Below are 15557 nucleotides of genomic sequence, written 5' to 3' on the forward strand. Positions count from 1 at the left end.
TGCGCGCCAGCATCAGAACTCCCCACTGCACACTATGGAGCGAGCGGCTGAACTGACAGGGTTTTCTGCAGCCGCTATTCAATGAATAGAATTCTTTGCGGCGCCACTAGGGATCCCAGCCGGAGCGTATACTATGTGTATACACTCCGGCCGGGATCCCATAGGCGACAATGTTACATATATTTTCGTAATAATCACGGCGGTGGTTTTACGAAAATATACGTAGTGTGAACATAGCCTTGGGCTATGTTTACACAACGTAAGTTCTGTGGGAATCATGGCCATTGTTACAACGGCCGTGATTTCCACGGAACTTACGTAGTGCTGCCTTCTGCGGAAATCCCTGCCGGAGTGTATACACATAGCCGGGATCCCTAGTGGCGCCACAAACAACTGACATGTCAGTTTTAAGCAGCTGCTATTCATTGAATAGCGGCCGCAGAAAACCCTGTCAGTGCACACTAATGGAGGGAGCGGCTCCGGCTGCCTGTTCTATAGTGTGCAGTAAAGACTTCTGATGCGGGCGCGCATGGATGCGCCTGCATCAGAACTCTGCGGCGCTAAAGATCATCTGGCTGGTACTGCAGTATCGGCCGGGATGATTTTTTCTGAGACCGGCCATTCCGTGACTTGGAACGGCCGGTCTCTTACGTTGTGTAAACATATCCATGTTTTTCTGGACTCCCTAGGTAGAGTGTCCAGCAGTTGGGAGTCAAGCTAACTCAGCACTAGGACAGGCAGACTTCAGTCCACTCTAATATAAGGCAGAAGGTCGGGACAGGCAGACCTCAGTCAGCTCCGATATGAAGCAGATGGTGAGGACAGGCAGACTTCAGTTATCTTTAGTATAAAGCAGAAGATCAGGACAGGCAGCAGACGAAGATAATAGTCAGGAACACATTGGGTCCAAACTAACCTTCTATAGCATATAACCTTAAATACATATAAATATTAAAGGTAAACATCAGCCGCCACTGCGGAGGATGAGCGCCCCCGTGACAATTTATTGAAACTGTCAAACGTCCGTTGCCACAAGACATGTAGCCTGAGCATCTCAGGTCCTCCTCATGTGACTCTACCATGTCCTTGCGTCTTCTATTATAGTTTATGCGCCCGGTGGGTGACCCCCGTCGCTCTAGAACCCAACTTGCTATAAGTTGGAGGGGATTTCTCTGACAGATTTAATAGATCGAGCCTCGCAGCCCAAAGACTTTGCGGAATGACTTGATGTGTGAGGCCTCTGCCCAGCCGGCTCAATACAAATAGATGATTACTAGCACCAAGGATAATACATGATCCTCCTCGGCTCCGTTAGCCCTTAAGCCTTGCGCCATGGCGTCGAGGGACAAAGCAGAGAAAATATAGATTTGACTGCCTATTAATTTAAATCAGAGCCCCAGAAGAAGCCAATGAACTGTAATTTATGAGCTGTCAGAGGCTGAAAAATTCCTTTTGACACTCTGTACTTTCAGTTATTAAAGCCTTTCCTGCGGGTGATAGAGAAATTCTACAAGGATCCTCGGAACACAAAAGCCAGGCGGGAGGAGTCGTCCTCGTAATGTTTTTTCACTCGCGAACCCTTTATTTTTTTCCCCATTTAATAATTTCACCTGCTCACCTATCTTTTCGTCAATTTAGGGGGGGGGGGGGTAGTGGCGTCTACCTGTGCGGAGACGTATGGCTTTATTTACAGTCTCTGATCACAATTGAAAGTGAAGTCTGGTCTTCATGGTCTTGGGGAAAATGCTGGATGCTGTTAACCCGTTAAGTGCCTGACAATTCTGTACATAAAATAAGGGAGTGTGCATGCAAGTTTTGTACTGTATGTTGATAGGTAGATAGGTAGCATTTTCCTAAAGTCGACCAAGGCGACCATAAAGACCAGACTTCGCTTTCAATTGTGACCAGCTAAGTCATTCCTGCTTGTAATTTTTTTTTATTTTTGTATATTTATATCGGCATTCCTACTAAAATTCATTGTAAACTATTGCAGTTTTTACCTATGCTGACACCTAGTGGCCAAGCGGTATATCGACAAAAATCTCATTTTACAGCCTACAGTAAAATTAAATGTTGCAATCTCACTTGTTAGGCTTGTAGACTACTATTTAGATAACAGACACAAAAAAGGGGTGTTAAAAGGGTTGTACACCAAAAAAAATGTTTCTTTCAAATCAACTGCTGCCATAAAGTGCCAGAGATTTGTAATTCACTTCTATTAAAAAATCTTAAGTCTTCCAGTACTTATCAGCTGCTGTGTGTCCTGCAGGAAGTGGTGTTTTCTTTCCTGTCTGACACAGTGCTCTCTGCTGCCACCTCTGTCCATGTCAGGAACTGTCCAGAGCAGCAGCAAATCCCCATAGAAAACCTTTCCTGCTCTCCAGACTGGAAATAATACAACTTCCTGCTGGGCATACAGCAGCTGATAAGTACTGGAAGGATTGAGATTTTTTAATAGAAGTAAAATACAAATCTCTGACACTTCATGGCAGCAGTTGATTTGAAAGAAAAATAAATGGTGTACAACCCCTTTAAGGGCAGGCTCTGAGTGGAAAAGCTGAGTTATTGTAGGAGGACTGATGTGTATAAGGAATATTTAAAGGGGTACTCCGAAGGGGAAAACTTGTGCCAGCTGTACAGGTTTGTAAATTACTTCTTTTTAAAAAATCTTGTCTTCCTATACTTATCAGCTCCTGTATGTCCTGCAGGTTTTCTCTCCAGTCTGACACAGTGCTCTCTGCTGCCACCTCTGTCCATGTCCAGAACTGTCCAGATCAGTAGCAAATCCCCATAGGAAACCTCTCCTGCTCTGGACAGTTCCTGACATGGACAGAGGTGGCAACAGAGCGCACTGTGTCAGACTGGAAAGAATACACCACTTCCTGTAGGACATACAGCAGCTGATAAGTACTTGAGATTTTTATATGGGAGTAAGTAAGGGCAAAAACATACTGTATAGAGACCTTCTCCACTTTGACTGCAGTTGCAGAACTCTCCCCAGCCTCTTATTTCCCTTGCAGCTGAGATATGGAGGATGGTAAGATTGCACAGGGCTCAGCTTTATGATGGGGAGCCACGGGATGGGCACAGTTACACGTAATGTATTGCTGGTATTTTGTCCGCATGGTTCCAGCCCATCAGAAGTCACATTCGTTCCTCTTTGCTAGAGGACCACAGGTTGCCAAATGGACAGAGAGAAGGGAATCTTGTGCCAGAGCTCAGCAGTGCAATGTGCTATTCGAAAGCAATAAGATGTGTAAGGCAAGACTATGCATGGGTCATTTAGATCAGTCCCCAGGGTGCTGTAAGGTACCAAGAGTGTTACATAGTATAGCCGAGTAATTTTAGGAGGTCCAAAAGCTGCTTTAATGAAGCCTTTCATCTCAAGCCCTGGGGGGGGTCCTGTCCTTGTAATACTATGATGAATCACTATGAAAATATCAGGGGGGTTCAAGTCGATGTAAGTAAAGCAACCACGGTGAAGTACCTATAATATCAGTATAATATATAATATATAATATATCATATACAGCAGCTGAAAAGTACTGGAGGACTTCAGTTTTTTTTTTTTTTTTTTTTTTTTAGAAAGATGCAATTTATAAATCTGTATAATGTTCTGACACCAGGAAAAAAAAAAATCGGTGTGCTACCCTTTGAAGTAAATTCTCTTGACTATTATGCACATATTATAGACCACAGTTGTGGATTGCTAAGATCTAAGTGTATTACACTATTGCTCAATTACATTTGTCCACCAGGGTACTAGAAGATAAAAGAAGGCATGCATATAGATGGGTCTGGGCGCTCAAAATAATCTAGTAAGTCCAAAGAACCCCAAAGTACTATTACACCAGGCGATTTTTTTGACGACTAACAATTAACGATAAACGATCTCAAGCGACCGCTATGGCAAACGACCCGAAATCGTTCGCCCAATTACACGGAACGATGATCGTTACTTATGATCATTCCTGCGTTCGTTTTGTCGTCGCTATTGCGTACATTTCAGCTATGACTTCTTATTACACCGAATGATGTGGGAACGATTTGCGGACGATCAAACTATAAAAATTGGTCCAAAATCTATCAAACGACCAAGTATTTTTCATTGGTCGTTTAATCGTTGTCTGCTATTTCCCGAAACTATTATCGTTTAAATCCAAATAATTTAAACAAAGAAGCCGGGGGCTCGCTATGAAGATCAGCAGGGGCTACAGAGGTCGGACCCCCCACGTTCTCTTACTTGTCCCTTACCATGTGGATAGGGGACAAGTAAATTTTCCCAGGACAACCTCTTTCAGTCAATGATGGAGGAAAGTTTAGGTAAGGACAGGTGTTCCCAGTTTAGCCTGTTTCTTCTGAAAGTTTAGATGACAGCCAGGTCTTGACTGATCCATTGGGTTTGGTCAACATCCATGACCTTAAAATAATCCCAATGATGACAAGAAGGCTACAAAGAAAGAAAAATCAATGACTGGAATAAAACTCAATCCATTCTTATGTTAGCAGGGTTTCCCAATGAGTTTAACAATTCCACCCTAATACTCGAGAATCGGTCATCAGGAGTCAGCTACAGAATCTAAGAGAAGGTTTTTGGAGCACGTGGGAGTTTGGCGAATTTCACAATGTACCTTGATGCTGTATAATGTGACATTATGCTCTCCAAGAAAATGAGATCAGCGGGAACCTGTGCCTCTGCCGGAGACATTGACAATGTGTGAATTACTATACAATCAGGAGAAATGCCTGCCGGCCCTCAGACAGCACTGTGGAGGCTTTTAGGAATCCAAGTTTTTTTCCCAAAAAGCAGACATGTCAAATACTTTAAGAACAGAAAGTGCACGTGTCTATTTATATATATATATATATATATATATTTTTTTTTTTTTATATATATATATATATATATATATATTTCTATGATGTCAAACCTAACGCTTGTTCAATAAACTTAGCCTAGTGTTCATGTGTTCTGAGTAGAGATGATCGAACATCGGAAAATCTTAGGTTCTATCAAACTCGAACCTTATTGAACCTTCCACATTTGATTCCCGATGCCTTTCCGGTCTGTGGGGACGAAGGAGACAGCCCGGGTACCGCCTGGAATTCCAGGATTCAGCCTATTACCTAATACATAGGCTGAATCCCGGAATTCCAGGCAGTACCTGGGCTGTCTCCTCTTTCCTCACGGACCGGGAAGGCATCGGGAATCAAATGCAAAGGTTCGATAAGGTTCGAGTTCGATAGAACCTAAGATTTTCTGATGTTCGATCATCTCTAGTCCTGAGCTATAAATGAGGCAATAGGACTGCTAGGCTCCTTTGGTGGTGGCCAGCATTGAGTGGGCTTGCTAAACTGTTGGGGTTCGTCAATGTTCTCCAGACTTTTGACTTTTGACTCCAACTTCTCCAGCTGCCGGGCATCAAATGCCAAGCATTCAGGTTTGGAGAACTTTGCCAAACCCGAAAATTCGTCAAGTCCACTCATCATAAGTGGAGCCATGTCTTCAGCGGCACTTTTCATTATGCGCTATGGTGAATTGGGATGCGGGCGCACAAGGATTAGGGATGATTAAACAGCAGGAATTTTCAGGTTCGTTCGAACCCTATTCAAATCTGATGTTTCGAGTTCGAACGAACTGAAAATTCCCGCTGTTTGATCATCCCTAACAAGGATGCACCCGCATCCCAATTCCATAAAATTGAAGTTCATCCTGCCAGTACTGCAGTACCAGCCGGGATGATCCTTACAGACCCCGGCCGTGTCACAGAACGTCTGGTGTCTTACTTTGTGTGAACCTAGCCTTAAAGTGTAAGGCCAGCTTTAGAAAAGACTATGGGGGCAGATGTGAGTTTCACACTAGAAAGATGAGCTTCCTTAAAAATACCTATGTAATTTTTTGGCCTATATATTTGACTCTTTAAAACGTCCCTGTTTCCAATAATTTTTTAACACGTCCTGAAACAAGTTACTGATTATACCGGGTATCACTCCTCAGACCTGCTGTGATCCTGAGATACAGGGCAATGCGTGGGTGTCAATTGTCTGTTCTATTAAAGTCTATGGTGCCAACGAGTTGGATGTTCCTGCCAGCTGTGAAGTGGAGTGAATCTCCCTTGGCTAGATCTTAGGATGACAACAGGTTTCAGAGGTGAGATCCGACGCGATCATTAATTTTTGTCAATTTTGTCAAAAAGTTCTGGACACAACAGTAAGGTTATTGGGGCATTCAATATTCCATATGTATTTTACCTATATCTAATACCAAGCACTGAAGGGCTTGCAAATTAACAAAGAAGAACGAAAGAGCTTCAAAGGGCACAGGTGCTCGTTTTCAATGGCGGATCTGCCGTACAATGGCTTCTTCTTGGCTCTCATTGATGAACGTCCACAAAGGAAGAATAAAGACTGCAACCCGGGGTCTACACGGCTGAGAGTCATTAGGGTGCAAAGGGGATTCATAGCAAGACTCTACAATTGGCCGCTTCTGGTAATTCCTCATTGTGCTTTGCCTTCAGTTTGATTAAAATCACGGACAAAAAGATAGTTACAATCAGAAGCCGAGGAGTGCGTCATGTGCATACATATTAATGGGAGGCTTTAGATTTGAAGTGCATAGGAAAATCAGTAGACCCCATCAAAATGAGACACCCGTAGTATATTCCTCCTTCTTTTCTTCCCTCTCGAAAGGCAGAAATTGAATTTTTAAGCACGGCGAACAAGGGATTAACAATTGGCAGGTCTTCAGTTCTTTTTTTTTTTTTTCCGGCGAATCCTATTTAATCACGGACTTTAATATTAAGTGAGGTCTGGCCATGGCGCTCGTCTAGGCTCCGAGCACGAATGATACAGACTGAGATGAGGGAGATAGAACTTAAGTTGGAGCAATTGTGAAGAAGTGTTTCAATTACCCTTTGTGAAGTCTCGAAAAAGCTAACTTTAATTTGATGGGAAAAGTCGCGGAGGGCACATGCCAATTCTGTCTATCGTGTCCATAACGTGGCGGCAATTATGAGCTTCTATTTTAGTCGCCATTGTTGCCCATGGTGGTTAATGATATGTTAGCCAAGCCTCCGCACAATAGGTTGTTTGTTCTGCTATGGGATTATCTTTACATCAAATGGTCCGATGGAAAATGGATCTCGATTGCCGTCTGGGAAGGTGTTTCGGCTTAGGGTGATAATTTGGTGGTCTCGAAAAAGGGTCGAAAAGTTAACCTTAAAAGTATCGTTTCCTAGGAGACACAATTGACTCCATCGCTGCCCCCCTATAGTGGCTTTGCCTCAACGTTCTTCAAGGGCACGTGTAAAGCCTATACTTCTCCCCATAGGATACGTAAGAGCAATTTAATACTTAAAAATACAGCAGACTTATTTACCTCGAAGTTTACGATGAACAGATGCAAGGTGCATGGCAATTTTCCCTAAATGGAACAGAACATAATCCTCCAGCTTCTCACAGGTCTATAGAAAGTGTGTGTCAGCAGAGATTTCATATAAACTGCTTATTTTCATTTAGTGTATATTCATCTCTGGGCTCTGAAAAGGAGAATTTCAATAAATCTTGCCCTGTCCTGTACATTTCTATAGTTGGAAAGTCTATGTAGGAGATTAGCATTGACAAGGCGGCAGGGTTGTAATGATAGTGCCAAACCTGTTTTCCTCTGGGACTGCGTGCTGCTAACCTGGCACTCACTCCTTTCCACTGCACTGGGTGCTTTCTTCTCTCCCAATCGTGGTTACCATTGACCTCTTAAAGGGCCAGCATGCACCACTTCACCTACTCTTCTCCAACTGCCTTTCCCATAGGCTGCCTTTCTCCCTCTTCCCATACGTGACCAATAAGATTACTTTAATTCCATACTCTGCAGACTTGTGTCCCTGGTTCCTATTGTTTCCTGACCATTTCCTACTATCTGCTTCCTGTCCTGAACTTGAACTTGAATTCCGTGTTGTATGAACCCCACTTATCCTGACTTTTTGCATGAATTCCATACTGTATAAACCCTGCCTCTTCTGACCTTCAGCGTAAATTCCATATTGTAAGAACCCCGCCTATCCTGACCTTCTGCATGAATTCCTTACCATACGAACTGTGCCTGTCCTGACCTTCAGCAAGAATTCCATATTGTAAGAACCCCGCCTATCCTGACCTTCTGCATGAATTCCTTACCATACGAACCACGTCTGTCCTGACCCTCACCATGAATTCCATACCATACGAATTGTACCTGTCCCTACCTACAGCATTACACGCTGCCAGTCCTGACCTGCCACCTTAATACTATTTTACAAAAACTCTGCCTGACACTTACCGTACCCTGTCTTGACTATGAATTGCAGTTTCAACCTTCATAGCTCAATTTGATGACAATTAGAGACTATTCTTGAATATAGGGACCTAGAGGACCACAATCACCCAATCTCTCAGATTTCCAACTCTCTAGAACCCTGAAGATGTTACTAGTAGTATCTAGAGATGATCGAACATCAGAAAATCTTAGGCTGAATCCCAGAATTCCAGGCGGTACCCGGGCTGTTTCCTCCTCCCCCATGGACATCAAGGCATCAGGAATCAAATGTGGAAGGTTCGACAAGGTTCGAGTTCTATAAAACCTAAGATTTTCCGATGTTCGATCATCTCTAGTAGTATACACATTGGGAAGAGCGACCAGGGAATTCCCTATAGAAGTCCACACTCTTTCAAGGATCACACAAGACCCATCTTTGCCATATTGGTGGACGGAAGTCAATGGATAGCACGTAATTGGTGAACGGAAATAGGATATATTTTGCCATGGGCCCTAGGAACTTCCAGTTATTACCCTGAATGCAATATGGCCCATTGAATTTGGCTTCTTCTTATGTTCAAACTAGAGATTTATAAGTTGCAAGAGCTGAAGAGTTACAGAAAATATCGCGTATTTGTCACTTATACGACAATGGAGGTCGACATCTATACTCAAGTATTTCCGTCAGTGTTGGCACCTAGATGGTAAATACGGCTCGGTAACAGAAAATAATGGAGACACCGGAGCTGTTCTATCGGTGACACTGCCATTTAGTTTAGACAGAAGGCTGTTTGCTATGGCATGGATCTCACGAGGCTGAGCATCTGTATTGTGTTACAGATAGTTGGAGAATAAAACAAAGATTCATCGAAAACTGAGCGTAGGAAACTTTATCCTCCACTAGAGACACCATGGGATGCCGTGTACGAGATAGGACGTGTACTGGTGTCATACACTTTTATAATATGCAGCCTGCAAAATAGATGGGATATGGCAGGTATAATGTCCATGTATAAAGAACCATGCACAGTCTGGAGGAATGCATTGGTCACTGAAGTTCCCATGCTCATTGGCAGAGTGCACACTTTATTTGGGGGGGGGGGGGGGTGGAGGGTAACTACAAGTGGTAGGTAGAGTGCAATGATGCAGGAGGTGCCCTATTTATTAAGAGAAGGGAAAACATTTCGATAGTTATATAGCCAATCCGAAGATGTTTTTGTTCCATGTGACCACCGGCTTTATCACTGGAACAGAGGAAACCTCAGTCCTCCCCCCCTTCCCTTCTCAAAAAAAAAAATCACAAAAATTTTGCACTGGAGCCACATATTATATATATGAAGCTCTATCTAGTAATATTTTCTATTGATCAGCTGCACAACCTGCATGACATTTATTATGTATGTATCTACTGTATGTATCTCTAATCTATCTATCTATCTATCTATCTATCTATCTATCTATCTCCTATCTATCTATCTATCTATCTATCTCTTGAAAAGCGCTTGAAAAAGACGACGGAGGTCGTTGAAACGTCGCTATCTAACATTGTGTTGTGCTGTTTCACCATGGAATAAATTCACTTGTTTTTTTGCTAAAACCGGTATGCTGTGGGCGATTTCTAAATCTAGATAGCAAAGTATCGTCAGGACTATACCTGCTGGCACCCACCCTAATTGACAACAGTCGTGCTGCTCCAAGATACAAACTAACTATCTATCTATCTATCTATCTCCTATCTATCTATCTATCTCCTACCTATCTATCTATCTATCTATATATCTCCTATCTATCTATCTGTCTATCTATCTATCTCCTATCTATCTATCTATCTCCTATCTATCTATCTATCTCCTATCTATCTATCTCCTATCTATCTATCTGTCTATCTATCTATCTATCTATCTATCTATCTCCTATCTATCTATCTGTCTATCTATCTATCTATCTATCTATCTATCTCCTATCTATCTATCTCCTATCTATCTATCTGTCTATCTATCTATCTCCTATCTATCTATCTATCTATCTATCTATCTATCTATATATCTTCTATCTATCTATCTATCTATCTATCTATCTATCTATCTATCTATCTCCTATCTATCTATCTCCTATCTGTCTATCTATCTATCTATCTCTTCTCAGTGCATGTTGTTCTATCACACGTTCTTATAAAATATGGTAAGCATCTCTTAATTTTGTTCCAGAAGACAGAAAACTCTTTGTGGGTATGCTGAATAAGCAGCAGTCAGAAGATGACGTCCGCCGACTATTTGAAGCCTTTGGGAACATTGAAGAATGTACAATCCTCCGAGGACCAGACGGAAACAGCAAAGGTAACCCCAGTTATTATATATACGGTATTATATATAGTTATTACCTGTTATACATGTTGTATAGATAAATCTGTGTCAGTTTATCTCTGTGTGTCCTCACTATAAGGGTAGCTGCTACTTTGAATGTGCAGGTGGCTTACAGCATAGCTTACCTCTCTATTATACTATTCATTCCAAAGGTTTAGACAAACCTTTTCAATCCTTGGTTTTTCTTTTCTTTTTTTGTGATTTTTTTTTCTTGAGGAAAACACCTGTAAATAGTAAACAAAAACAAACAAAAAACAAAAAAGTGTTAAACCTTTAAATTCTTAGGGTGTCCGCCTTCTGCTTCATTAAGTCGCACCCTCTTGGCTTTCATACACTGGTTGGTCACTTTTCCTTCATTCTGCAGCCTTCTATTTCAAGAGGCCGTCCTCAAAGAACTAAATTCATCATAGTGTTTTATAGTTTTTAAGGATGCCCTTAAAGGAGAGGTCCGGCAAAAATTTTTACTAAAGTATTATATTGCCCCCCAAAAGTTATGCAAATCCCCAATATACAATTTTTACAGAAAATGCTTATAAAGTGCTTTTTCCCTGCACTTACTAATGCATCAAGGCTTTACTTTCTCCATAACATGGTGATGTCACTTCCTGGATAAAATGGTGATGTCACTTCCTGGATAACATGGTGATGTCACTTCCTGGATAACATGGTGATGTCACTTCCTGGATAAACATGGTGATGTCACTTCCTGGATAACATGGTGATGTCACTTCCTGGATAACATGGTGATGTCACTTCCTGGATAACATGGTGATGTCACTTCCTGGATAACATGGTGATGTCACGCCCAAACTCCCAGAGCTGTGCGGGCTGTGGCTGCTGGAGAGGATGATGGCAGGGGGATGCTCAGTGCCCCTTAGCGCCCTGTGTCCCTTAGTGTCCCCCTTCCATCATCCTCTCCAGCAGCCACAGCGGGCACAGCTGTGGGAGTCGGGTCGTGACATCACCATTTTATCCAGGAATTGACATCACAATTTTATCCAGGAAGTGACATCACAATTTTATCCAGGAAGTGACATCACTATGTTATCCAGGAAGTGACATCACCATTTTATCCAGGAAGTGACATCACCATGTTATCCAGGAAGTGACATCACTATGTTATCCAGGAAGTGAAGCCTTGATGCAGTAGTAAGTTCAGGGAAAAAAGCTCTTTATGAACATTTCCAGTAATAAGTGTATATTGGTGACTTATATAACTTCTGGGGGGCAATACAATACTTAAATAAAAATATTCCCCGGACTTCTCCTTTAAAGGGAAACTATTAGCAGGTTAGAAGTATCTAATCTGTGGACAACTCCCTATAGTGCATAAGGCACTGAGGATAAATTTTCTTGCCTTCATCCTCAGCATCATTTATATGTACAATGTAGTATAATCCATATGCTAACGAGGTGGTTTGGTACTGAAAGGGGGGGGGGGACTAGCACCCTCAGTGCATCAATCTGCTCTAGCATGCCTGTTCCTTTTAAAGGGAAACTCCATATATAAGGTGTCAGTTAGACTTGTAAATTACATCTATTTGTATGTCCTGTAGGAAGTGGTGTATTCTTTCCAGTCTGACACAGTGCTCTCTGCTGCCACCTCTGTCCATGTCAGGAACTGCCCAGAGCAGGAGAGGTTTTCTATGGGGATTTGCTACTGCTCTGGACACTTCCTGACATGGACAGAGGTGGCAGCAGAGAGCACTGTGTCAGACTGGAAAGAATAAACCACTTCCTGCAGGACATACAGCAGCTGATGTATTCTTTCCAGTCTGACACAGTGCTCTCTGCTGCCACCTCTGTCCATGTCAGGAACTGTCCAAACCAGGAGAGGTTTTCTCTGGCGATTTGTTCCTGACATATACAGAGGTGGCAGCAGAGAGCACTGTGTCAGACTGGAAAGAATATACCACTTCCTGCAGTACATACCGCAGCTGGTAAGTACTGGAAGACTGGAAATTTTTAAAATTTTTAAAATCTGTTTAACTCTTTGACATCAGTTGATTTGAAAGAAAACATTTTCTGTCGGAGTTCCCCTTTGAATAAATATTAGGGCTGCGCTCTACAGTGATGTCACTGCAGAGAGTCGGATGAATATTTATTAGAAGGGGCGGCAGTCCCGCCCCCAGTGCACCAAACTGCCTCATTAGCATATGGATTAAACTACAAACTACATGAAGATGGCGAAGAGGGGGAAGATGAGAAACTTACCTTCATCCTCCTCTCCCTGTGTGGTATAGGGACATATCAGCAGGCTAGATGTAAGGGATGTTTCCATCCTTCTGCTCTGCTGTGATCCCTATTGGAGGAGCTCTGCTGTGATCCCAATTGGAGGTGCTCTGCTGTGATCCCTATTGGAGGAGCTCTGCTGTGATCCCTATTGGAGGTGCTCTGCTGTGATCCCTATTGGAGGAGCTCTGCTGTGATCCCTATTGGAGGAGCTCTGCTGTGATCCCTATTAAAGGAGCTCTGCTGTGATCCCTATTGGAGTAGCTCTGCTGTGATCCCTATTGGATGAGCTCTGCTGTGATCCCTATTGGAGGAGCTCTGCTGTGATCCCTATTGGAGGAGCTCTGCTGTGATCCCTATTGGAGGAGCTCTGCTGTGATCCCTATTGGAGGAGCTCTGCTGTGATCCCTATTGGAGGAGCTCTGCTGTGATCCCTATTGGAGGAGCTCTGCTGTGACTAGTGGGGGTCCTTTAAGAGGGACTCCAGATAGGTTTATGTTATGATAAGATTCTTCTTCTTTCTAGTCCTGGATATTAATACCATAACTATTTTGGTCCTGGCTGCTGCTGCTGGGCTTAGTGAAGCATGAATCACACATAGGATATAATATGGAGAGACTGACAATCCACCATAGTAAGCGCTAATTATAACAAGATGTTCAGGTGGGTGACAAACAGGAGAGAGTCTAGATGAGGAACACACCATCCACATAGCATTATCTCGCCTAAAGGAGACAAGATAGCTAAGAGGAATATAAAGGGGGGGGGGGGGGGTCAACGTAAGTGAAGCTTAAAAACTATATAATCAAAAACATAAAATACATGTAATATAAGTATGACCCCTCCAGCAGAATAGTGAGTGCAGCTCTGGAGAATATTACAGGATAAGTAATGTAATGTATGTACACAGTGACCCCAGCAGCAGAATAGTGAGTGCAGCTCTGGAGTATAATACAGGATGTAACTCAGAATCAGTAATGTAATGTATGTACATAGTAACCCCACCAGCAGAATAGTGAGTGCAGCTCTGCAGTATAATACAGGATGTAACTCAGGAACAGTAATGTAATGTATGTATACAGTAACCTCACCAGCAGAATAGTGAGTGCAGCTCTGGAGTATAATGCAGGATGTAACTCAGGATCGGTACAGGATCAGTAATGTAATGTATGTACACAGTGACCCCACCAGCAGAATAGTGAGTGCAGCTCTGGAGTATATTACAGGATAAGTAATGTAATGTACACAGTGATCCCCACCAGCAGAATAGTGAGTGCAGCTCTGGAGTATAATACAGGATATAATCAGTAATGTTATGTATGTACACAGTGACCCCACCAGCAGAATAGGCCCTATTACACGGCCCGACTCTGAGGAGCAAACAAGCTCTGTTAGCGCTTGTGTGCTTCTCGTTCCTTGCTCGCTGCCACAGCTATTACACGCGGCTGCAGCGAGCAGGTGAGTCCGGGGAGGTTCGGGGGGAGCTGTGGGGAGCTGCCCGGGTGATCGCTGATTGTCTGGGCAGCCCATAGGATATAGCGGTGGTCTGTTTCTGCCACTCCTGTTGCACAGAGGGACGGCAGCAGATTGTTGCTATATAAGTCATTTGTCTTTCAACATGTTGAAAGACAAATGACTTCAACGATCATGAACGATGTCGGCTGATTGTTGCCTCCTATCCCACCGGACGATTATCGGCCGAATATGGCCTATACTCGTTCTGTGGAATAGGACCTTAAGGCTGGACCAGCGAATACATTTATGGACTCTGGGACTTGTATCTATTGTGCAGTTATATATTATTTATACTTTTGTTCTCATTGTTATTATTTATTATTGTTGTAATGTTTTTCAAATAAAAGATCTGTAGGATGTGACTCAGGATCAGGACAACATGGACCTAAGTCTTCCTTCCACACTGTTTACATGGATTATATTTGTATGGACAGTAAATGAATGGACTCTCATTGTAGCCCTTGTGTTCAGTTGTCAGGTCAGATAATCCCCATATAAGTGTACAGTGTATCCGGATGACGCACGTCCTCCAACCTCATTAGTGACTGCTTATAATAATAGAACAAGATCTCTAGCTCCCATTGCTGCCCATGCATCCCGCTTACATCTGTCCCCAGTCTATAAATGGGAGCTGTAATTCTCCATTATCCGGATGTGCACATAGGGGGAGATTTATCAGACATGGTGTAAAGTGAAACTGGCTCAGTTGCCCCTAGCAACCAATCAGATTCCACCTTTCATTCCTCACAGACTCTTTGGAAAATGAAAGGTGGAATCTGATTGGTTGCTAGGGGCAACTGAGCCAGTCTCACTTTACACCATGTTTGATATATCTCCCCCATTGACTTTAGTGACCCTCTCTACCAGTTCGGCACCCTTACAGCACAATAGGCAGATCCCACTTATATGCACTGGTGAAATCTTATTATAGTATAGAGACTGTACTGTTACCAATCACTTCTTGGTATAGTCAAAATATCTGATCAGTGGGGGTCTGACTCCCAAATCCTCCGACCATCTCAGTCGGTGTCTCTCAGGACCATACACTCAGTTGTGGCTGTGCATGGTACTAAAGTCTCATTTACTTCAGCAGCAATACCAAGCACAGCCACAACTACATTTATGGCGCTGTTCCTACATTTTAAGGAAGTATTCTG

The 15557-nt window shown here is 42.9% G+C and overlaps 1 protein-coding gene across 12 annotated transcripts in view; it reads left to right on the plus strand.

The window, feature by feature from the left end:
• Positions 1-15557, plus strand: part of CELF4 (CUGBP Elav-like family member 4) — a 911277-nt gene that overhangs the window by 764332 nt on the left and 131388 nt on the right. For 8 of the 12 annotated variants that reach the window (XM_069963253.1, XM_069963252.1, XM_069963255.1 and 5 more), the window contains one exon: positions 10498-10626. In XM_069963253.1, the coding sequence (XP_069819354.1) occupies positions 10498-10626 (129 nt within the window). The remainder of the gene's footprint in view (positions 1-10497; positions 10627-15557) is intronic. The other 4 variants (XM_069963256.1, XM_069963257.1, XM_069963259.1 and 1 more) reach the window with 1 other exon arrangement.

This window comes from Dendropsophus ebraccatus, chromosome 3 (genome assembly GCF_027789765.1).
Source record: "Dendropsophus ebraccatus isolate aDenEbr1 chromosome 3, aDenEbr1.pat, whole genome shotgun sequence".
NCBI classification, from domain to species: Eukaryota; Metazoa; Chordata; class Amphibia; order Anura; family Hylidae; genus Dendropsophus; species Dendropsophus ebraccatus.